The following is a 24,129-nucleotide window of genomic DNA, read 5'->3' on the forward strand; positions in this document are numbered from 1 at the left end:
TGCACAACTCTGGCCTACCTGATCTCACACATCTCTGGCAAGGCAAATTCCGGTCACACGAGAGCTAGCAATCAACAAGATCAGCATTCCGTCTCAGATTGATCTTATGGAGACTGAAAATGGATACGGACCTTTTTCTGTCTACATTCTGCGCAGTTAAGTCTCAAGCGCTTCCTCCGATTCCGCTTATTGTTGCTACCAGTGGCTACAGGGTCGGAGCTACTGATAACACTTCCCAAGTGCTCGGCCATGGTTTGCAAGTAGGCGCCGCACAATAAGTCGATTTCTTCGCCTGAAGATTACTCTCGGCGCAAACAGGGTCTGTCGCTCGAGACAGAATGACCAGAATGGGCTTGTTAGGAAATTTGGCATATCCGAATAAGACCGATTCATCAGTAACCGATCATCGCCGATATGTCCGGAGCCCGCATTATCGTAGTGCCCTATTCTCGTAGCGCTCTCGCCATTGGCTAGGTAGCCCCTACTCTGTACGTCACGCTAAAGTCTACTACCCCCTGCTCCACGCTTACCCAAGCCCGTCAGGGGCCCCTTTTGAGTCTCTTTTGTTACTACTTAGACCTCAGTGGATTACTCCATCCACTCCTACTAAACTCGCACACCCTTTTGCGCTCGTGACAAAATCATTCATATTGCCCCATGCTTCTACGTTTAAATAGACGGCGTCCGGGCCACCTGGGAGAGGGGGTTCCCTTTTTGCTTGCTTTTGGACCGTGCAGCACTGAGCCTCTGGCTACACTCTATCCTTCATACATTTCCTGTTTTTTTCCCCCTCGGGCGCCCTAGTCATTGCGCCGGCCATCCGCTCACAGCCTTTGTCTTGCCATGATGAATATGGAGTGGGCGGGCGCTCACGGTCTGGCCCGTTGACTAAAGATCGCGCAGCCGAGGCATGCTCCCTAGTGTGCATCTTTACTGAGCTAGTGTTGAGCTGAAGAGCATGGGTTCTAGGAAACTCGTGCCTCTTTGGGAGCCGTGTAGCTTATTTGAGCACACTAAGAGCCTTATTAGATCTACGTACCACTAGCTCCTGACTTTCATTTTAGATTTTCGACTATTCTATACTAGATCACTCTCTATCGAATGACCAGAGAGATCATTAGTGTGATGAATCCAGAAGCCAAACTACATTGAGTGTTCTATCGTTCAATTTTGGCTCAGTGCCTTATGATGCTGCCGTGCTGGGTGCAGGCTAGAGCACAGGCTAGAGCACATGCTAGCTCGCAACGAACTGGAAGTTCACTAATATATCTAACTACGCCCCTTTGCACAGAATCGGCGGCAAGATGACACTGCCTAATGGTCAAAGTTTTATTACAGTCTAAAAGTCAACTGTATTATCGTGAAGATGGCCAGGTCCATAAGAGAAATTCTTTTAGCCACAGGGCTCTGGTTTTCATCGCTCTATGAGCTTGCAGATGCAACATCGCTAGAACGCCGTGGCTGTTCAGGAAACAATCTAATACGAGCTCTCAAAGATGATCGCTATTCAGCCTACGCGAGTCCATGGTGCAGCTCGTACATTTCGATTCCCGTCGTAACATCGACTGCCACCGGTGGTAAGTAACCAGACACCGACAATGATATCATCCGAGACCTTATCAATGTTCTCTAAAATTCTTGTGCAGGCGTTGCCACCGAAACAAGCTTCTCACCAAACAGCAACACAGTCACAGTCACGGAGACCGACACATTCCTTGCAACGGCGTCTACCACAGTTCTCGCAACCAGCACCATTGCAAATCCTTCTACCCGCACAGTGACTGTGTATAGCTATTCCAACCCCCAGCTAATAAGAACTGTAATAGCATATACCGGTACTCAAACAGTCACAGTCACTCTCTCAAAAACAGCGGCGGTAGCAAAACGAACGGTCAGCATACCCGACAGCCTAGACACCATTTTATCCAAGTATTCCCCGTCCTCGTTGACCAGCGCCTGCTCGTGCTTGTCGGTGCCTCCAAGCACGACGATCGTGACCGCGCCGGCCACAACAACCACCCAGGTTGTCCAGAGCGCTGCTGCGACAGTCATTTTGACCACTGGGCTCTCAAGTACAGTCAATGTTGTGTACAGCTCTACCGTTATTATCTCCACTGTTGGGTACACTACCACCCGGGTGGTGCAGGGCGAGCCAGAGTACACGGCAACGACTACCGTTAGCACCGGATACACCGTGTCATCAACAGTTTGCGCATATACCAATTCTCCCGTGTCAAATCCATCTTTCAGTAATGGTCTCGACAAGTGGACAACTGTCATTGGCGGTGGCCAACAATGGGTCTCCGTTGGTATTGACAATACAACATCTCACGATGCTGGCGGCTCATCGTTCGGCCTTCACTACAATAGCATTGGCACTTTCCTCGGCATCAGGCAGGATATCACCGACCTCTGCCCGACAACATGGTATACCCTCTCCATGTGGATATATGCAGATGCTGCGACGAACTGTTGGCCGTACATGACAGTAGGCGGAGGTTATCAATTTCTCAAATCCACGGCAATTGTGCAAGGGTCATGGAACAAATATTCTGCGTCCATATATGACTATGGGACAACGACGTCGGCTGGCTGGTATGTCTGGTGCGATTCTGTCACATCAGGGAGCTTTTACATAGATGATGTTTCTATTGCTAGAACATGAACAGGTCTCACTGAATGGGAATCTAGTTAAACATTGTTACTACCTATTTGAATACTAATGCTAGTGAAGATATTGCGACCCAGTATTACATTGTTACAGGTCAGCTATAGGTGATTATTTGATGGAGTGTGTCTTTCTCATGTACGAGACGTCCTGCCAACCGACCTCCGTATTTTCTAGACACTTCCGTCTTTGTTATAGTGTCCACAAAAAATCTAATTAATTGAAGACATGATGTGATTGCCGTGATTTATAACTACATTAGTTGCTCAAATAATAAGCTGAGACCCTTCTGGCATTCATGCCATAATATTCAGTGGATGAAACTCGTCAACCTAGAGTTCTAGGCCAAACGCACTAGATCGGTATGCATCAGTTTCTACCACACCAGCTTATGGTTTGGTTGTAGGAAATGTTCCAGTGCCTAGAATATCACCCTCCTCCTCATTACCATTTTGTGCCCGGTCGATACGGTACTGGCTTGTTTGAAACAGCCGAGGCATCTTCGTGTCTTCAAAGGATGTTCCTGTGACAACCATCTTAGCCAGCTCTTTGGCCGCCAGCCAGATAACTGGCATGCCATGACCATTAAATCCGGCCAGGATGAATTGTCCTTCTTTTCCTGGAACTTTACCGATGTGCGGGTTAGAGTCGTATGAATAGCCCATTACACCAGTCCAGATATTCTCCACTTTCGCCCCGCTATCCTCCCAGCCTCGGTATGTGCGCTGCATATAATTCTCGTAGTAGTCCTTCGCAGAATCGATCAGTACACTGTCGTCAACGTTATCATACCATTGCTCCCGGAACTCGCGAAATACGGAAGCAGCACCACCCACGACAATGCTGCCATCAGCTCGAGGAATTAAGTAGGAAAGCGTGTTGTCTTCGGCCCGGTTTATATAAGAGTTGTTGAGAAGCGGTGCTGTCACTCCTTCTGGGACTGTGATGTGACAGCAGATACCCTTGCAAGGAATGACGTTCTTGCTATATTCTGGAAGAAGTGCGGATACATATGCGTTACTGGCATGAATAACTTTTTCTGCTCGCATCCTCCCGCGAGACGTTTCAATAATAAAGCCGCCGTGAGGGTCTTTTACTATTGATGTAGCTGCCGTATGAGTTTGCAGGTTGACTCCTGCGGCGAGGACCAATCGCACAAGATGTATGATGAACTTGTAAGGCCACATTGTAGCAGCTGTGAAGCTTGCGCAGGCCACAGCACCCTTGACACCACAAATCTGAGCTCCTATGTCAGTACAGATTTCTACTGTTGGGCAGGGGACTTAAGCCGCTAACTCACGCCTTCAACTCTTTCACCAGTGTAAAAGACGACATCATCCATATAGTCAAAATTCTCAGCGACCATTTTTTGGTAAACGTCTTGGGCCCTCTGGGCGGACTCTTTGTTACACCAAACATCGATTGACCTCGTCAAGGTAAAATCGCAGTCGATTTTCTCTTGGTCAATAATTTTCTTCAAAGCGCGCAGAGTAGCGATCTCGAACTCGGCAATTTCAGCGCCTGCTCGCGGTCCCGCTCGATCTATGTACGTTGGTATGTGACCATAGAAGTCAGGTCGGCAATGGCCACCGTTCCGACCAGTTGCTCCGGAACAGACACCGCGCGACTCAAGTATGCAGATCGACTTCGTCGTACCATCTTCTTGGGTGAGATGGTAGGCTGCGCTGACTCCCGCATATCCGCCACCAATGATGACGATGTCGCTGTACTCGGGGAGTGATTCTGTTGACCGATGATCACTTAATTCATCGCGTTCATCTTGCCAGAAACATCGTGCCGGGATAGGTGCGGGGAGGCATTTTAGTGTGCCAGCTGTATGAGTTGATGTGTTGATTGTCGCTGCCATGTTTGTGTGGATTTGAAGTACCTGAAAGGTTCCCAGCATCCAGATTCAGGATGAGCTCCGCGGACTTACAATTGTTCCCATCATTTAGCCATGCTATCTATACCCAGCAGTAACGTGACAGTCGACTTCCAGGTTGACCGGACCGGAACTTCCCAAAGTGGAAAACCAGTGCCGGACCAGATGACTAAACTGTATGCGCAGGCCCTATCAGGGGAAACCCACTTTCGTGAGGGTCCTTTACACGCTGGCGTGCAATCATCACAATTCTCGCAGAGATCGATGCGACCTTCACCATGTACAGTGCCGGTCGTATCCCGGTCTAGTCCACCAATGACCATGAGGTCGTTTCTAATTAGCTGGCGATAAGCTTGAAGGTGTAAGCAGTCCTGCCATGCAAATGGGATATGTACTTAGAGGACAAATACTCGAGTTCCCTCCGATAGAGGACTTAACCAGCAGACTCTTCTTTTTTTTCTTTTCTGGAAAACGCTAAAGAAATCGAAATCTAATATAATGATGGCAGGACCTAGTGAGGCTGCGACTTCTTCTCTCAAGGATGCAGGCGGGACCGATTTAGAACAGCATCGCGATGTCGAGAACGCCGCAGGGCAGCTGGAAGAAATTCAGGATTTTATACAAGGTCTCCATCAGCGACACATCCAAATGATTGCCTTAGCAGGAACTATCGGAACTGGTTTATTCCTCAGCTCGGGCCAGGCTATCGCAACTGCAGGTCCTCTGGGTGCTTTCCTTGCATATCTGGTTATCGGGCTTGTCGTTTCAAGCGTCGTTTTCGGTGTAGGAGAGATGGGTGCTTTGGCACCCCTCGACGGCGGAATCATTCGCTATGCAGAGCTATTCTGCGATCCTGCATTGGCATTTGCGAACGGGTGGAACTTGGTATACTCTTACATCGTGTCCATCCCTGCAGAGATTGTGGCCGCCTCCGTTGTTATCGAGTTCTGGTCCTCCACCAACAGCGCGATTTGGATCACCGTGTTGGCAGTCCCGATGATCATTACCTCATACGCATACGTTCGAGTCTATGGAGAAATAGAGTTTTGGTTCTCAATGTTGAAAATCATTCTTATCGTCGGTGTCAACATTATGGCATTGGTTATTACATGCGGTGGTGGCCCGAACCATACTCCCATCGGCTTCACCTACTGGAAAACTCCTTACGGGCCCTTTGTTCAATATCTGGGGATTGGTGGTTCTCTGGGTCAGTTTCTTGGATTCTGGAAGGCATTAAACAATGCTCTCTACTCCTACTCCGGGATAGAAGTCATCACTGTTGCCGCTGCAGAAACAAAAAGTCCGCGTCGCGCCATTCCTATGGCTGCTAAGCGCATATTTGTTCGGATTGCACTTTTCTATGTCTTGTCCATTTTCATGGTCGGCTTGATCGTCCCATCCACCGATGAGCAGCTGCTCCATTCCTCCGGAACTGCGTCTCAATCTCCATTCGTCATTGCAGCTCATAATGCAGGTATCAAGGTCATACCGTCCATCATCAATGCGGTCGTTTTGACCTCCGCCTGGTCGTCAGGGAATTCCAATATGCTAAGCGGTTCCCGAATCTTGTACGGAATGGCTGTCGAAGGCCACGCTCCAGCAATATTCATGCGACTCAGCCGATTTGGCGTCCCATATGTTGCCGTTACCGTCTATGCAGTTTTCATGGGACTTGGATACATGACTCTCTCGAACTCGGCAAGCACAGTGTTTACTTGGCTACAAGACCTCGTCTCGATATCCACTCTTGTCAACTGGATAACCATATGTGTTGTTTATCTGCGATTTATCTACGGGTGCAAAGTACAGGGCATTGATCGCCACAAAGAACTCCCCTGGGCCGCCCCTCTTCAGCCATATACAACCTGGGCGTCTCTAGCTCTGTTCATTATTTTATTCTTCACGGGTGGTTTCAGAACCTTCATCCACGGCAAATGGGATTCTGAAAGCTTCGTCTCGTCTTATCTGAATTTGCCACTCATTGTGATTGTCTACTTCGGCTACAAGATTTGGAAGAAGAGTAAAATAATTCCTCTGAGGGATATCCCAATTCGTCCTTTCATCCAAAATTACGAAAACAATCCTGAGCCGGAACCGAGACCCAATCGTGGTCTCAAGAGGCTGAATATTTTGTGGAATTGAAAGTGAACAGGGTTAGCACCTGCTGGTATGCGACCAACGGATTTAAACATGCTATTTGTAGGGTAGCTTGACTTTGGAGACCTGTGTCCGTTATAAATTGGTCATTGAAGAAGTAAAATTTACCTGGCGGGAGTGGCAATGAGCAACACTCTAACTTAGTTTCATTGATGACTTCAGCCATATGGAGTGAAATATATCTGTTCTTCTTCAAATGATGAATATTCTTTGATGAAAATCGACTCCGCGTGATCTATGAGATATCTTCATGAATATGCTAGAACTTTGGTCCGTCCTAAAACTATTCCGAAATTGTGTAATAGTACTTTAAGAAGTCGTGCCTCTTTGGACGGGTATCGACTAAAGAAAACACACACTGGTCATCTTGCTTGACTGTGGAGAGAACAAAGTGGATGGACAATCACCTGTGACTCGCGTATCTCTAGACTCATGATAATATTAATGCGTAATATGAATCTATCCAATCAAATTGGACCGGCCCGGTATGACCCTTCTAGGTAAGAGGGCAAATGCCGGTGGGGCTTGGCTCTCCCGGTTGACGAATTACGAGCGCCTACCTTCCACAACTTGTTACGTCGGACGGTGTATTGATAACCTCATATGAAACAATAAGGCACTCAATCATTCTTTGCAGAAATCGCTTACGATTATACTGTACCTCAGACTGCTTGTCATCACTCCGAACTTCTCACCATCTCCCATCAAAAGATCTCACATCATGGCCCAGCAAAAGCATGTTGTGTTTGATGTTGTTGGAACGTGCGTGTCTTTCGACGCCTTCTATGACACCATCCATCGCGAGATTGGCGAAAAACTCATTTCAAACAACATTACTGCTCGAGCTTTTGGATTCAGTTGGATGACGGCTGCCGAGCTGGAATTTACGTTTCTGTCCATCTCGGAACGCTATAAACCGTACAGAGATGTTCTGACCGCCCTCTTCTTCCGCACATTGCATATGTTCGGTATCGAAGAGCCGAGGCAGTTCGCAACAGAGTTGGAGCGCGCTAGGTGTGTTCAAGGGTATTCGGAGTTGAAACTGAGGCCAGGGACCAAGGAATGCTTTTCTATTTTAAGAGACGCAGGATTTACCGTTTGGTGCCTGACAACAGGTGATACAAAACGGGTTCATGGATATTTTGAGCGAGCGGGCGTGGAAATGCCGCTCGAAAACTTCATCAGCTGTGACACTCAGGGGATTGCCAAGCCTGCGTTGGGGGCTTACAAGCCTACGCTTGATCGTTTTGCACATAATGACATCAAGTGGTTTGCTGCCGCTCATATGTGGGACGTATCAGCTGCCGTAAAGGTCGGGTTTCGCGGTGCTTATTGTACAATTTATGAAAAAGAATCTTGCACCGAGATTTTCGATACAACAATGGATGTTACGTCGGACACATTACCGGAGATGGCGGAGAGGATCGTGAAGGCGTCGTAAGCCATTTTCTCCAAAATAAACACTGGAGGTTAGATCGCGAGGTTTTCGCTGCTATATTACATTGATATGTACATTAATGTAATCCACCAATGGTTTTGTTTCCCAAATACGACACAATTATCTAAGCAGCCACGGATCATGAGAATAGATCATCTTCTATGACTTCCCGCATACTGAGCGTCTGAAAATAAATTCCCTAGCATTTCTGCCTCGGTGTAAGTGGGCCATTCAGCAGAAGGAGAGGTCTGGTTCTCAAAGAAGCACATCTCAGCTAACGGATCATAGCCTCCAAACACGTCGAGACTGATATCCATAGCGGAACGAGCTTGCAAATCGAGTTGCATGAGCCGCCAAGATGACCCCCTTGCGTCTTCAGCTTGCCTGGTCATAAGATTGACACTTGACCCAGTACTCTCAAGCGAGTCTGCTCCCGCTCTTTTTGCTCCCCAGTTTTGGAAAGCATCATAGCTTGATGCTCCAAGGACATTGTCATCGTTTGAAGGCCCTTGGTGTACTCGTGCATGAAGATGAGCAAGGGCGCGTTCCAGCGACTCGATCAAAGCCACCTCAGATCGAGCTGACTCTCCAGACGCCGACATATCTCGAATCATGCTCAGACCCTCGCATAGGGGTTTGCGGAACCTTTCGGACATATTTGAGATAGACGATGCAATCAGAACAAGAAGAGATGCCCTACAAGCGCTATACTCGAGGTATGAAGCCCGCGCCAGACCATTTCCACTATCGCGTAGATGTTGACAGAGTCCAAGGGCCTCCAATGCTGCTTGAACACAATTACTCACAAGATCCTCACGGACACTCATAGAACTCCGTGCGCGCTCTGAGGTGATATTGTAATTGTTCCCTGCGATTGGCGAGCTAGTATCGGAGTTCGGCGTTTCCTTCTTCAATAGAAACGGCCTTCCAAGAAACATTCTTACTAAGCAATACTCCAGCTTGATATGAATTCCTGAACGGATATCGTTTGTTTGGTGCGCTTCTGAATGTGCAGCATCTAGAGGCAACTTATCCCACCACGAAGTAAGCTCGGTCTTCTTCGTCAGTAATTGAGACACTGTTTTGGGTATATCTGGTTTCGGACAGCTTCGCAGAACCTTGCTGTTGCCTTGTCAGCCATGAAATATTCCACTGTATTAGTAGCCCTTAGGTGCAGTACATTCCGTAGAACAAGTCTTCAAGGTAATGAGCAAGCTGAATCGATATTTGCGCGAAAGAAGTGCTTCTGCACGAGGTTTGTGATGGGAAATCGTGTTGTGATAGAGGCATGTCTACGTCAATATCAGACCGAAGTACCGAAAGCGGTCTGCCATGAAAGATCGAGATTTTCCTTAGGCCAAGTTAGCAGTAGTAAAAATATTTGTCACACTTGCACAGCCTCACCTTTCCAGTACATACGCCGTCCACCAAACTCGATTGCGAATTTCCGTCATAGCTGGAGAGAAAGCATCGTTTGTACACTTGCGATGCATGCCATTCTGCATGGCAAGTCTGATTGTCAAGCTGATGTAAATAAAACCGAGACCAGAAGCATCAACAGGGAGGGCGTAATATCCAAATAAAAGACATGCCTGCACGCTTTCGAGAGATGAGGCTTCGATGATCTCAGGCAGTAATCTGATTGCTTGCTGATAAAACATTGTCCCTATTGCGTCCTCTGAGAAAGCTGGTGCTGAGCCACCAATGTTGTACTGCTTGGAGGATTCAAGATGGGCATACTGAGTACCAATGGCGAAAATAGTCAGAAGGATAGCAACAATAGCTTCGCCCCCATCTTTAGTGAGACGCTCAGGCTCACTATATAGTAGAGTTAATTGTTCATGAACCCATGACTCTTCAACAAAGAAGAGATAGCTCTCTGTGTATCTGAAAAATATCTGTACTAAAAACGCGGCAACATGGCGTGGGGGACAAGACGAGATAGCCGACGTGAGAATTTTGTGTCCCGGACGTAGTTGGTGGGCTCGCGGAAAGTTCGATGCATGGTCGGGGTCACTGTCATTATTCTTATACAAGAATTGGTCAATAGAGATGCAAAAAAAGGTCGTTAATGATATCAGTACGTACCCGAGCTTCTGAGTCTTGGAGTTGGCTTTCGAGATGGCTTTTGACCCGTATGGAGAAGTTCCAGTAAGAGAACTCTCCAGAGAAGTCTACAAGAACTTAGTATCCGATTTGAAGCAGAAGACATGGGAGGGCCTCTTCGACTAACGAGTTGTGGTACATCCGACCGGCTGTATCGTGCACGCCTCATCCTCAATCTCGAGCGTGTCTGCGTCTTTGGCGTCAGAAGAAGCCACGAGTCCCCTTGAGCTGTCATGGTCAAGCTTCTGTACTATCTTAGCGAGGCTTTTGGTATCAAGAGAGATCCCCTCTATCGTATGTTGCAGTATCCGCTCCATGTACTTCGATCGTTGTAACAGTTCGTGATGTTCTGGTCGTTCCGGCTTCATCCTTCTTATTTTAGATGGTATGTCAACAGTAGATTATGATGGCCGGCGCACCTGGGAACATAAGGCCGAAAGTCTCCGACCTTTCGATCTGGGCTTTTTGTTTCGCATAGCCGTTGAAAATGAGCGCACCTCCTGCATGGGAAACCCCCTTCACATCTTTCTTTCAGCCGCCGGCACTCATCACATCTGTATCGGATGTCATGTCAAAATCCCCAGCATAACATAGGCTTGATTGATCACTCACGCTCGGGCGGCACGTTTTTGGCGCTTCATTGTTAGCTATTGTGTGAATGAGGATTAGAGAAGAGAGAGATTTGAGGAGAAGCCGACAGAAAGCTAGGGATATTTTAGCTATGACGCTAGCTCTGGTTAGTGTCGACCCACCACTGATAAGCTTTCAACCCCGAGTTTATCGTTTCTCCATGCATCTTCTCACTTGAAAGTAGCCAAGCTGCTGCAAATGTCATCTGTTTTTCAAATCTCATTTCAATGTCCATGAGAGTTTTAAATCGACATTCGAACGATGGGTTGGTGTCGTTTGCGCAAAGCTATTTGCTAATGATATGTTGAGCAGCCCTATCAACGTACGCCATTGGACAACCATCCACAGAACTTAAGATGCGCCCGAATCCCTCTTTCCCGAGGCAAGTAGTAAAGCAAGCAGCACACCAGCAAAGGAGGATTGCATAGGCGACTTACTATTTTCATTGCTAGTCGTCTGCCGTCCTTCGCGCAACTTACAGTTAGTCAAATGAGGAATCTAATCAATAGGCACAGCGTGTCCTCTCGTCCTTGAAATATTGAAAAGCTAGATACCATCTAGGCATCATAACACGAAAGGATTAATTGCTTTAAGAGAAATAATATGTGTAATATCTAAATAATCTCGGACAGCGTAGTACATTATAAGGTTTAAGTGACCGATTATTCAGTGCATGTTATCAAATATCTTTAGACTGTCCAAAGTTATTACGCCTTCCCTTACTTCAGGCAGCCCGTATGCGACACAGTGGAAACACGATCCTGAGTCGCCGCCAATAAATGTGAATGGTAACGGCTCAGAAGACGCCACGACGAACTAAACACCTCAATCTATCGATCACCACTTCCACAAGGCTGGTGCGAAAGCGTGATTGGTTGTTTTCAGTTGTTGGTGTATTTCATTTGTTACGTGAATTTCTTTAGGTTATTATCGCGTTATTCAGGAGACTTCCTGAACAGGATTGATAATTGTAGAGTTTATAAGATATATCATCTTAAGACCTTACTTAGAGGACATTCTCCTTATAATATAGCATATACCAGCTCTTTAAAGGCGTTCTTTCAGTTTTCGGCGGCATTGATTAATGGCCCGGTGGTCGATCAACACGGGCCTTTGGTACATTTGACGGCTTTGTCTAATTTTCGACAGATAGATACATATATTGGCAATCCAACTTTTATCGTCGGCTTTCCTGGCCTAGTTGGCACTCCAATCACAGGTATTCTCACCACTTGTTACCACTACACTGAGGGAATCATATCCAGTGTATCTGTCTTCATGGTTGGTGCCACAATCAGTATGTGGTTGTGGAATATTGCGATGCATCTCTTACAGCCATGCTTTGGGTTCGAAGCTTTGAAAATAAGTCGCTATCAATATCACATGAGTTGGAACATTTCCAACATACTTGGTTCTAGTCTTTAAACAATACGTGAAGCTGATGCACCGTTCTATCTCATGTCCACAATCCGATTTATCGAAAGAGTTTACTCAGATCATAAAATCGAAGTCGCTTCATAAATACTCATTCACGACACCATTCGTTCATCATTTTCGAGAAACAATCAAAGAATGAATTGTGTACGAAGGCCTTAGCTCGAATACGAGGCTCTATGTCACGTCACAGGTGGGGCAAGTCGTATCTTTGCTTGTTGTCTCGCGTTATTGCATGCTTCAAGCCGGCCATTTTGATCAAAAGTATATCAGAGATTAATGCAAAGGAGTAAATAGCGTCGCATTATCGTTGGCGTCATCCGAAGGACCTAGAATGTCACCCGTTATAATACTAGGGACTGGGTATCATATCAATACGGGAGGTGAGCTGAAAGAGTCAATGCGAGGATGCCTGCCGCCTTCCGATACAGCTCGCTTAAGCCGCATCGATCAGATCATTGTACAAGGTCACTAGAGTGCTAGAAGTGATGAAAGTCACATCAACTGTAACCGAGGTCAGTAAGGCGGCTCTTAACAGTTCAAATGTTGTCGACTTAAGCATGCCATGGATGCTTAGACGATCGTCTGAGGAACAAGCAAACTTCCCTAAGAGGCAGGAGAAGCGACTCGCTGTCTATTGGTCTATAATGCCTATCTGTGCTGAAGAAGATCACCTTTGGCGGCAGTATGGGAGGTGGGCGGCACCTCCCGTTCGTTTTAGAGTTGAGCTAGGTTGCAACCAAACCCATCATGGTCCATGCACTGCGACCCTTGCTAACCACAGACGAATCAGCGACCACAGCATCTCCGGCTTTTGATTAAGTCGCTAGTGCCGAACCGGCAGGTCGATCTTCATCTACCGGTTCTCCGTGATTTGTTGTAGCAATGACGAGAGCGGAAACCGAGTCTTGACAAGGCAAGTGACGGTGATCTTGCCCGTTTCTTAGCCTACATCCGGCCGCGAGACTTGACTAGAGCTGAGGTGGCAACCTGTAAGACTGCTTCATTAACTTGTTTCCAGGACTGGCCAGCTTCTGGACCCGGGAAGGTAGTATTACTAGGTGCAGCTGAGGGTTTTGTCTGTCGCGATGGCTTGCAAAAGGGTCGCGAAACTCTCCAGCTTCCCATTCGGGCATCTGAGATGTTCGCAAGGCGAATTGCATTATCGACGTAGAAGCTGAAGACGATATAAACACCTTCATTCCCTTTACAAGTCTCTGCCAAGTAGCCAAGAAAGCTTGTTGTTTGGACGTGCAGCCTGACTGTCGCATTCTTATCTCTCCAGCCAAAGAGCTTCTCTCATTTTTTCGCCCTTGCATACGTTCCTGCTTCCTGAGAACAAGATGGTGTCCTTAACGAACCTTTTTCTAGCCTCCATCCTTGCAAGCGTTGGTCTTGGCTCTGCTCTGCCACCCAAGGTTGGCACGACTGTCATCGACAACAGCTTTGGGTCTGGCACAGCCTCAATCAAGCAAGTCCGGAACCCAAACCACGTCTTCAATGGAGCGCTGTCTGTGTATAAGACTTATCTCAAGTACGGAGTGCCAATTCCAGAGTATCTAGAGGCTGCTGTTGCCAACTTCACGAATATCCTTGATAAACGTGTTACAGGCAGTGCCAGTGCGACGCCCATTGACACTTTCGATGATGCCTATGTCACGCCTGTGTCAATTGGCACACCAGCCCAAGTCCTGAATTTGGATTTCGATACTGGGTCCTCAGATCTCTGGGTTTTCAGCAGCGAGACACCGAAGTCTGAAGTCAATGGCCAGTCAATCTACACCCCAGGCAGCAGCAGCACGGCCAAGAAGCTCTCCGGATACACCTGGAGTATCTCATACGGAGACGGCAGCTCTTCTAGCGGTGATGTCTACACTGATGTCGTAACTATTGGCGGTGTCACGGCTTCTGCTCAGGCCGTGGAGGCTGCACAGCAGGTGTCTTCCTCATTCACCTCTGACAGTGCTATCGATGGTCTCGTTGGATTGGGTTTCAAGGCGCTGAACACTGTTTCGCCAACAAAGCAGAACACATTCTTTGACAATGTCAAGAGCTCGCTCAACTCGCCTCTCTTCACTGCTGATCTAAAGCATCAAGCTGGTAAGCTAGCATTGAATTTTGGGGATTGATTATCCTTTGGGAACCTGTTACTAACAAACTTTGATAGCTGGCACATATGACTTTGGCTATATTGACAGCGCAAAGTACACTGGCACCATCACCTATGTCAGTGTCAACACTAGCCCCGGTTACTGGACCTGGACCTCTTCCGGCTATGCTGTTGGATCAGCCTCTTTCACTTCGACCAGCATCACTGGAATCGCTGATACCGGTACCACCCTGCTGTACCTGCCTACCACCATTGTCAAGGCCTACTATGCCCAAGTCAGTGGATCGTCGAACAGCAACACCTACGGTGGCTACATCTTCCCGTGCAGCCGCACCCTCCCCAGCTTCACTTTTGGCGTCAGCTCCGCCAGGATCACCATCCCCGGCACCTACCTCAACTATGGACCAGTTTCAACTGGTAGCTCCACTTGCTTCGGTGGCCTGCAGTCCAGCGCCGATATTGGCATCAACATTTTCGGTGACGTCGCTCTCAAGGCTGCATTTGTTGTCTTCAATGGTGCTTCTACTCCAACTATTGGCTGGGCGTCCAAGACTTTGTAAATGATGATTGAATGGGTTTCTAGTCAAGGGCGTCGTTGAGCATGACACTAGGCTTGTTCGCATAGTTGTAGCATGGTTTAGTCCTTAGGCAGAGCAGCGAAGCTTATGAAAAGAAAGTGGTCGTACTCAAGCTGTAGCAATGTGATGCGGCTGAGATATTCTCTTGTTAGGTGAGATGTTAAGCCATCATATGCTTGTCTAACCGGATACGTCATTCGAGGCCTCTTGTATGGGGGAACGCGTGCGATACGCGCAGTCATGTGCTCACAGGCGTCTCACGGACGGTAGGCATTCCAATACGACAACTAGTTGAGTTCTGGCGTGCCAGTGGTTGTAGCACCGGTCATTGTTAAAACACAGTATTTTTAGCGCCTCGTAAAACCCACGCGGTGATCAATTTGCGACACTGTCACTATATTTATGACAAGTCTGTCTATTGACCGGATATGTACATCTAGGCAAATGCCCGGAGGGCAATCTATTTCTTACTTCAGGTAGACTTTTTAGGCACTAGCAAAGTGCGGAGCGTTGAGGAACAAGCCCATGAGAATACCACCAAGAGTACCGGCAATAGGGATTGTCATAATCCAGGAGAGCAGGAGCAGACCGACCCGCTGGAAGTTCACTGCCTTCAGTGTGCCGTTGCAAAGACCGACACCGACTGTAGCACCAGTGATACACATGGAGGTTGAGACAGGCAGGGAGTACTGGGAGAAGACGAGAACGGTGATAGCAGCGCCCATCTCCATGGAGCAGCCTCTGCTGGGAGAGTGGTAGGTAATCTTGTTTCCCATGACTGCGAAATTGATTAGCATAGTTGTTGAAGATCGTCAGCGAGCTTTGCTTACCCTTCATGATATTGTAGCCGTAGGTGATAAGACCGAGAGAGATAGTAGCAGACAGGACAGCCAGCTGCCACACTGGCACAGGAGCCTTGGATGCAGCTGCGTCACCCGTGTGCCAGGCCGAGTAGATGACAGCCCAGGGTCCGACAGAGTTACCAATGTCATTAGCACCATGAGCAAAAGACGCGGTGCAGGCAGTGAGGACCTGAACGAAGGAGTAGGTATGCTCAACCTCATTGGGGTACTTCTCCGCCGCCGCATAAACACGTGCCATACGCTCACCCTCAGGGGTTCCGGCAAGACCAGTCTGAGCGGAGTGAATGTCGTAGTGTAGACCGTAGAGAGCGCCACAGACTAGCATCGCGGGAATACGCTTAGCAAGAATTTTGATGTTGTGGAGTTCGTACATTTGACCTGGTCCCATAGGGTTGTTGTGTAGAGTACGCATAGCCCAACCGATAGGCCCGCGCTTCTTCCTGAGCTTGGCGTGGAATCTTGCTTGACCTTGAGCCATAATTTCCTTGTAGGTAGCCTGCTTGGTCTCACTGGCAATCATCGCCCTGTGCTTCTCTTCGGCGGGTGTAATAGTGGTCAGATCTCCGTTATCGGGCTTCATGTCATATTGGCCGGCTGACTTCAGAGAGTCAGACGAAGAATGCTCCTCGCGGTCGATCTCGTCTTCCTGAACCACAGCGTAGTTGGGAACGTTGGCACGCTCGGCATCTGGGGGCGCCGGGCGGCTGAGAAGGAGAGGGCCCAGAACGAACATATACCACTTGACAGTGTAATCCTTCTTGATGACCTTTGCGTAGACAAATGGTACGAAGAAGATAGCGGACAGAATGGCGAGACCACCACCGCAGCTCAAAGTAACAGCGGCAATATACCAGCCAGGCTTTTTGCTTAGACCTAGGTTTGGTGAACCCTTGTAGACAATGGACAGGGTGCAGATAGTGCCGGCAATGAGGAAGAAGAAAGGAGAGCTGTACACAGCCCATGGCACAGGGTTCTTGCGCATGTGCACAACGAGCTTGATAAGCATGAAGATGGAAGCGCCGAAGCCGCCAGAGATCGCAGGAGCCATGCCCAGGCCAGCGAAGATCGCACCCAAGCCCTTGCCATTGTTCCAACCCCACTGGACCTTGGAAGCACCGACAGTTGCAACACCAACACCTGCAACGGCGGAAACGAGGGAGTAGGTCGATGAGACGTGGGCAGAGTGGCGTGTGCACCACATGACCCACGAGGAAGCAGCCGCAAGGGCACAGGCAAATGCAAGCATTTGAACACCAGCATTATCCTGGAAAGCGGAGTTGGGAATAATGCCGTTCTTGATGGTGTCGGCTGTTCGAGCTCCGACTGTGATGGCTCCGAGCATTTCGAATACGGTGCCGAAAATCATTGCCTGTCTGTAGCTGACAGAGCGTGAAGAAACACTTGTTGCCCAAGAGTTGGCCACATCGTCTAAGAAAAACACTGATCAGCCTGTCTTGTTCCCCTGGGACAGCACCTGGAGTGCAAACTCACTTGCGCCATTGTTGAAGGCATCGAGCATGGCAAACAAGGTGCCGATGACAAAAACGTAGGTATACTCGTGGAGCACCATCTTGACGGCTAGAGAACGAACAAGTCTTGATGGATGATTACTGTTTGATACTATCTACAAGAACGAAATACTATGGAAGCAGCAGAAGGGCGAAATCAAGCTTTTATGTGCTGCGACAAGCCTGTCGCTTGCCCCACTGACCTCCCGTCTTGGGTCACCGAAGCTTGTAGACTTTGAAGTCATGGAAAGACTGTGGCAAGAGGACCTCTCCATGCCTCTTCTCGCCCTAACGCGATCCTGGTCCACGTTTCCCTGCTGCAGTGTATGATTTGCAGCTCGTGGCCATGGTAGGCCCCTTTGGCTGACGTGCTCGGTGCTTGATTCGGCCTAAACCCCCAAGACTTTTCGATCTCTCCGCGGGCGCCTTGAATGCTTCGACGACGATAAGCATCGCTGGCAAACTTGGCAGTCTCTTGGCAGGACTGAAGAGGATTCTATATCCGCGATATTGCGTGTACATTGGATTGTTGCTCGAGGATGCGGCTCTTGGCAGAGCTTGGCTGCGGGCATTCCGTCTCCCTATGAGAGCGCCCGAATTCCACACGTGGGTGCTGGTACTGGTCCCCAGCCGTCGTCGATCTCCCGCCAAGCCCACACTCAACAGGGGCGCCGTCTTACCCACCCACCCCACCGGTACTGAACAATTGCAGAACCCTGGAACATCTGCGTTCTCTGTCAATAATTGACCAATTGTGGCGTGAAGAACCATGGGCTGTGTGAGCGGATTGCTTTAGCTTCTAGATGCACGTCTGGCCCCCCAAAGATGGATGCTCCCTTGGCAATCTGGAAAACAGCTCGGCAAGCTAGTGACGGATTCAGCAACTTGTCACGATTCATGTCTCCGAATCCGATCTTTCTACTTGCGTTTCCGACACGTTGAAATTATGGGCCTCCAGACACGTGCCCAATCTCTTGGTATCCTAAGACGACATTTAATGAACGAGTCGGTGCTGAACGAATCTACTGGCTTCGCACCGAGATAACCTCATGAATAGCTTTGCACGTGCCCCCTTGAAGGCTGGTTAGCGTGATAGACATTGCAAGCCTTGTTATTCACTTTAAGACTCTGATCGCAGAATATGAGCCGGTTGCTTCTTCAAAAGTTGAACCATCTCGTTTGGACGAAAAGAACACCAGTAGAGTTCTGATTTGACAAGGATGCAACTGGCCGTAGTCTACTCGGTAGCATCCGGCGTGTAGGGCATGGCGGTTTCCCTAGTTTTCGAGATTCTGCCAATATGGAGCTGTAGGGTGAACGTCGTGTTCTACTTTGCTCTATGCTTTAAAGACGGAATATCCTGAATTAGACTGGTCGCCCGTCTGTCTTGTCATGAACGTCTCAATTCTCCTTTCTTGAAAATATAAACAGCGAGCCAGGATGTCCTACACCTCGCATAATCACCTGGATGCAACCCTTCAGACCCCCAATTGCTCACTGTGACAGTGCAATAACGGCTTATATTCTCTACGCGACACCCACTCTCTGCCTTGGAATCGTTGGATTACTAGAGATTACATGAGGCAATGTATCTGCAAATGCACTTGCGCCCTGTGGTGGATAAGTGGTATGTATAGCATTCCCTGGGAGAACGAATGGGAGTGCTTGTACATGAGAAAGCCAGGTTGTGGTAAAGGACACTCTTCCCCCCTCCTATAAAGAAGAGCGGAGATGCCCCTAGCCTAGATCCACTGCCTCATCTGGGGCGTTCCCAAGCTGCTTCTTCCGAAGGTACCTCTTGGCATCACGGTGGACGAGGTATCTCGGTGATCTAACATGATAGTAACGGATTGAGATTTGAAGCCAGCACAGTGTCATATTTTCAACTTGTCTCGGCCAACTTATTGATATGAATGGCAAGTTGGACGTCGTAGTTCCGAGGCCAAAGCCTATGAACTATTATATTTAAAGCTAAAGATCTTTTGACACGACCTAGGTCTAGAGTCCCGAGAATTGCGCAAGAGTGCTTGTGTAATGGAACAAAAATGAGATTCCCGTATGATCCTCACAGAAAAGAGACATAAGGCATTTATGGCGTCGTTTTGAATCGACACATCACCCACACCGTCTTGGAACTGTCCCCCAAAATGTTTTGCGCTCCCTAAACTTTATATAATTTGGGTATGTACCGCGGGTTGAGCAAGAGAAAGCCTCATAGATAATTAGAGCACGATAGCAAAGTTCCGAAAGAACTCTAAGCAAGCCCCTGTAGTTTCTAACGAGATCAGCACGATGCCCTCGCCGATCCGAATCCTAGTAGCTTCATCGTATCGGCCTCGTGACATACACCTACGGTCGCAGAAGCGGACGTGAGCGCTCAAGAAAGAAAAAGAATTAAGAACCGCAGTCCAAGACATAACAACAATTGCACTAACGCTAGCTGATGAAACAATATTACTTATTATGCTGGTGCAAGAGCCAATGTTAGGACAGCATTACACCCTGCCGCTGCTGTTTTCGCATTATATTTAGAAACATTCAATATACACAAAGCTTTGTCGAACCAATTGAGGTTGGTTTAGCAAATCGTATGCCGATACGATCTACCCGCTGGCGCACTAATAAGAGCGGCCCGAATAGATAGGTCTTGACTTGGAGAGCGATGATATGAATCCTCCAATCGGGATGTTTCGATACCGATCTGACTGCGAACTCTGGGGAAACCCTGTCAGGGCGACAGCTAAGGCTGCGGAAGCAGCAGATTGTTACATTATGGGGTGACCCCGCCGCGTTGTAGCCTTACTCAAGAAGTAACGCAGCCTAGCAACGTGACCTATTATCAGAGAGTGTATTCGAATATGTTGCTAGCACTGCACCCCTCTAGCAAGCACATTGAGCCCTTCACTGGGCGGGAGGTCGGAGTGACAACGCATTCCAATTCGCTATCTGGCAAGACTTGGCAATTGTCTTCTTACATGTGCGTTTCACTGTCTCGACTTAGAATTGCCACTGACTGGAAGCCAAGTAAGCAATAAGGGAAGGCCTTTGTGCAAATCCCGTAGCGGTGTAACGGCACTACGACTTAGCGACAGCCGTTCAGGGATGCACCCCCTCGGCTTCTGTCTCATTAAGACATGATATAATCTATGATTGGATGCCCTCGAATTTGCGGCTGGGGGTAGTTTCCGTTGTAAGCACGGGTTAATTGGGCCCGTCTACCCCTATCCTTAATTCTACAGTTGCAAGCTTGTTACGTTAGCAAAGATACAATATAAAAGGTCTTAGAGTTCTAATTCATATTTAGTTCATATGCTTTTGACACATGCGTTGTCTCATAGACCATATCGCTTCAGACTCGACGTTTTTCAAGCTTGTTTCAAATCGGCTAGTCTCCAAGATGCGCTTCTTGTCCATCCTTTTATCCGTCACAGGATTGATGACAGTCCACGTATTCTCAAACCCCACAGGTGATCTCACCGAAGTGGAGAGCATCGAGAAGAGAGGATGCAATACGGGCAACTGGTGCTGCACCGTCGCCAATCCAAGCGCCTACTGCGCCAAGTATTGTGCGGGTGGCAGTCAGTACATCAATTGTTACGAGAGCTATGTAAGCAAGCACTCATATCTTTCTGCTTTTGTTGTCAAAAGATGAGTTCTGTATTGATAATCACCCAGTGTCCCGCAAATGGACAGTGCAAGTGCAAGTGCCATTATTAAAAGGCATTTGCATGGTTACTAGCACACAGACCGGTGGTCATGGCTACGATGAACATAACTACGTCAAGGCCAGAGTCAATCGTGTAGTTCAAGTCGCAAAAGCAAGATGGCTAGATAGCATCGTTACAAATCACTAAGAATTTGTCGTCATGGGAACAAATACATCGGCAATTCTGAGTCTCTCAAATTACTATCAACTGCATATACGTAGTGAGAAGACAGGTCGTTCATCACGCATCGCAATGCGAAACACGGTTAACTATAAGGTCTTCTATCTTCGCCGTTTCATAGTTTCGTGGGGCATCGTAATCAACTGTGAAAATCGTAATTCCGACTTGGCAGTTCTTGACCACGTTGCTTTCACCAGGCAGCTCGCAATTTCCATTGATTCATTGATTTGAGCCATCTGTTACATAGCCTAGTACGTTGGTCCCGGCGGTCTGAACTAATCCACTTGTCTCGTTGTATGCCGTGAGGGGCATGCCTGAGCCTACCGTAAACCGCGACTGTATGAACTCTGGATGCTTGCAGGAGCAGTTGAGCTCGGGGATGTTGACGTTGATACCATATCCCAAAGGCAGCAGGGGTTGGCCATCTTTTGCATTGGTGGCAATGATATCAACAAACTTGACTGCTTGTTCTGCCGCAAGTGTGGCGGGATCGCCGGAGTTATCAGTCACCTGAAGGTAACTTTATGTTGGATTAGCTGCCGAAAACGCAATACCGGGGATGTTGCGTTCGATGGCAGTGTAGGTAGCGCCGTTAGTACCCGATCCAGTGAAAGCGAAAGTCCCAACATTGTTGCCGAAATTTGGTCCCGAAACAAACAAGTCAGGTTGGGAGAAGTTGCCAAACGTGGGCAGGATATAGTCCAGGCCCACCATTGTACACGACGCAGGTGTTCCGTTATAATACCAAATATGGCTATCATTAGGATCTTGACCCAGAGACGGAGCTCTCGCTGCAATGAGTCCATATTGAGACGAAGTAGTAGATTGGGTGAGCTTGCAAAGCTGATTCGTCCACCCTGGCCGGACTGTTCGAGCGCTGGTGCGACCAAGTATACATCGTGGCCGGATGCTACAAGAAGGAGCACATCAAACTCAAACATATATTTTGACTTAGAGGTAGTATCTGACAGTCCTGATAAAAGACTTTGGCGACGCCCGGAGCATGACAGAGTTTTGTGAGCTGTACCCCCTTGATAGATTAATGCAATAATAGACAAGAACTTGATGGGGCCGTGATTCGCCTAATGGTCGTGGCCTCCTCTTTACCCAGACTTATCAACAAGGGTTTACTTACTATGAGGTTTCTGAGACTCATAGAGTAACATGACTACAAAATAGCTTCAAGAGTGCGGACTGTGACTAGTGGGGACTTCTGTCTACAGCTGCATAATGGTGAAGCAAGGACGATATTCGGCTTGATCATAGAGCTAGAGATTACTCCAGGCTTGTTTTCGTCTTGGGTAGACAAATCTAGAGAATTAATTAAGAACCCGGAACCCTTTAAGAGCAAATTATGCTCGCGTAGTCGCCAATCTCGTCCATATCTCGTGTGATGGTGCAATTGGGAAGAAATAGCTGAGGGGCTCCTCGGTGGCGCAGACGGAGGCGATAGCGGCGTGTCACGGCCGGCCCTCAGAGTTGCTCAGGCCGCCCGGTAGCTTCGCTAATTCTCTGGTTTATCGCGGATCACCGGACTTCAATGTCCGGCTCCACATCATTTTGTTCACTGATACAGATATACCCCGCATCAGGTAGTTGGAATTGTTGGCTACATTGGATATTTCCTCCAGGACCAGCCCGGATGACCAGCGCATCGAGTAAAATAAGTCTAGGTACTGGTGAAAACGTGAAAGTAAGCGTGATATTCGCTGTGTATCTCATTTCAAAACCCCAAACCCACTGACTCAGTCTAATAGTCTGAAGTGAGGCTCAATATACCCGACTAAGCGACGACTCATCCGAGATGTCAAACTCAAGCGCCAAATCTTTATGCATACTAGGCTGCGGTATGTTACGCAAATGCAGAAAAAAACAAAGTCTTGATGGCATATACCGGCAAGATCTAACGTTGGCCATTTAACATAGGCAATCTTGGCACTGCAATACTCAGGGCCCTTCTTTCTGTCCACGACCGAAGCCGAAACGTATTGCCATTTGATCATTTTATTGCGTGTGTTCGGAGTACACGATCGGAGGAGAAACTTGCAGGCCAGCTGTCCCAAGAGGTGCAAAGGAACACAGTGACCATTTTCAGAAACCGCAACGTTGAAGCCGTTCAAAGATCTGAGGTGGTCATTCTTGGAGCTGATCCCGCCGATGTTGAGTCGGTGTTGACACAACCTGGTCTGTCCCAAGGCCTGCGGGGGAAGCTACTCATCAGTGTTGTGGCTGGGTGGACCAGAGAAAAGCTCGAGGAAACTCTTCGGGGTGGGCTTGATGATACTATTGACTACAGCGGTGCTAGGAGTTCAAAGGAGTCTCGCGTATGGGTACTTCGCACCCTTCCCAACATCGCAGCCCTGGTCTCCCAGTCTCTCACGGCCATCGAGGAACCTGGGCCAGAGATGCCGTCCCATTACCTAGAGCTTGCTGAGTTGATTCTACAGCAGATAGGCAGGATTGTCCGTGTCACCCCTCAGTTGATCGATGCAACCACCGCAGTTGGTGGTTCGACGCCCGCATTTTTCGCTGTGATCTGTGACGCAATGATCGATGCGGCCGTTGCAGTTGGTGTCCCCAGGGACACCGCCCAGACCATGATATACCAGTCCATGCAAGGGACGGCGGCTCTTCTTCAGAGCGGTGTTCATCCAGGACAATTAAAGGATCAGGGAACCTCTCCAGAAGGTTGCACTATTGGAGGACTAATGGTCCTCGAAGAGGGAGCCGTGCGCGGCCATGTCGGCAGAGCCCTGCGAGAGGCAGTCACGGTCGCTCGTTTGATGGGCACAACTACACATGTGAATGATACTAGGCGTTAGAGAGCGAACATCAAATGAAGAATGATATAGCAATCAAGTGTCACTG

General features: G+C 48.3%; 3 protein-coding genes across 3 annotated transcripts; 2 read left to right on the forward strand and 1 right to left on the reverse strand.

The window, feature by feature from the left end:
• Window positions 1-5,198: 5,198 nt before the first annotated feature.
• UCRPA7_1138 (putative amino acid transporter protein) lies at window positions 5,199-6,692 on the forward strand (the record flags this gene model as incomplete). Its single annotated transcript, XM_007913725.1, has 1 exon — window positions 5,199-6,692. The coding sequence occupies one exon, from the start codon at window positions 5,199-5,201 to the stop codon at window positions 6,690-6,692; it is 1,494 nt and encodes a 497-aa protein (XP_007911916.1).
• A 6,966-nt stretch (window positions 6,693-13,658) lies between these two features.
• On the forward strand, window positions 13,659-14,985 carry UCRPA7_1139 (putative a chain endothiapepsin; the record flags this gene model as incomplete). Its single annotated transcript, XM_007913726.1, has 2 exons — window positions 13,659-14,415; window positions 14,483-14,985. The coding sequence occupies 2 exons, from the start codon at window positions 13,659-13,661 to the stop codon at window positions 14,983-14,985; spliced, it is 1,260 nt and encodes a 419-aa protein (XP_007911917.1).
• Window positions 14,986-15,488: 503 nt separating this feature from the next.
• UCRPA7_1140 (putative sodium phosphate protein) lies at window positions 15,489-17,436 on the reverse strand (the record flags this gene model as incomplete). The annotated part of the gene is made up of 3 exons (XM_007913727.1): window positions 15,489-15,781; window positions 15,834-17,294; window positions 17,358-17,436. 3 exons carry the CDS (start codon window positions 17,434-17,436, stop codon window positions 15,489-15,491), a joined length of 1,833 nt encoding a protein of 610 aa, XP_007911918.1.
• Between the last annotated feature and the right edge of the window lie 6,693 nt (window positions 17,437-24,129).

Source organism: Phaeoacremonium minimum, assembly GCF_000392275.1.
Source record: "Phaeoacremonium minimum UCRPA7 unplaced genomic scaffold PA7_03_scaffold_62, whole genome shotgun sequence".
NCBI lineage: Eukaryota > Fungi > Ascomycota > Sordariomycetes > Togniniales > Togniniaceae > Phaeoacremonium > Phaeoacremonium minimum.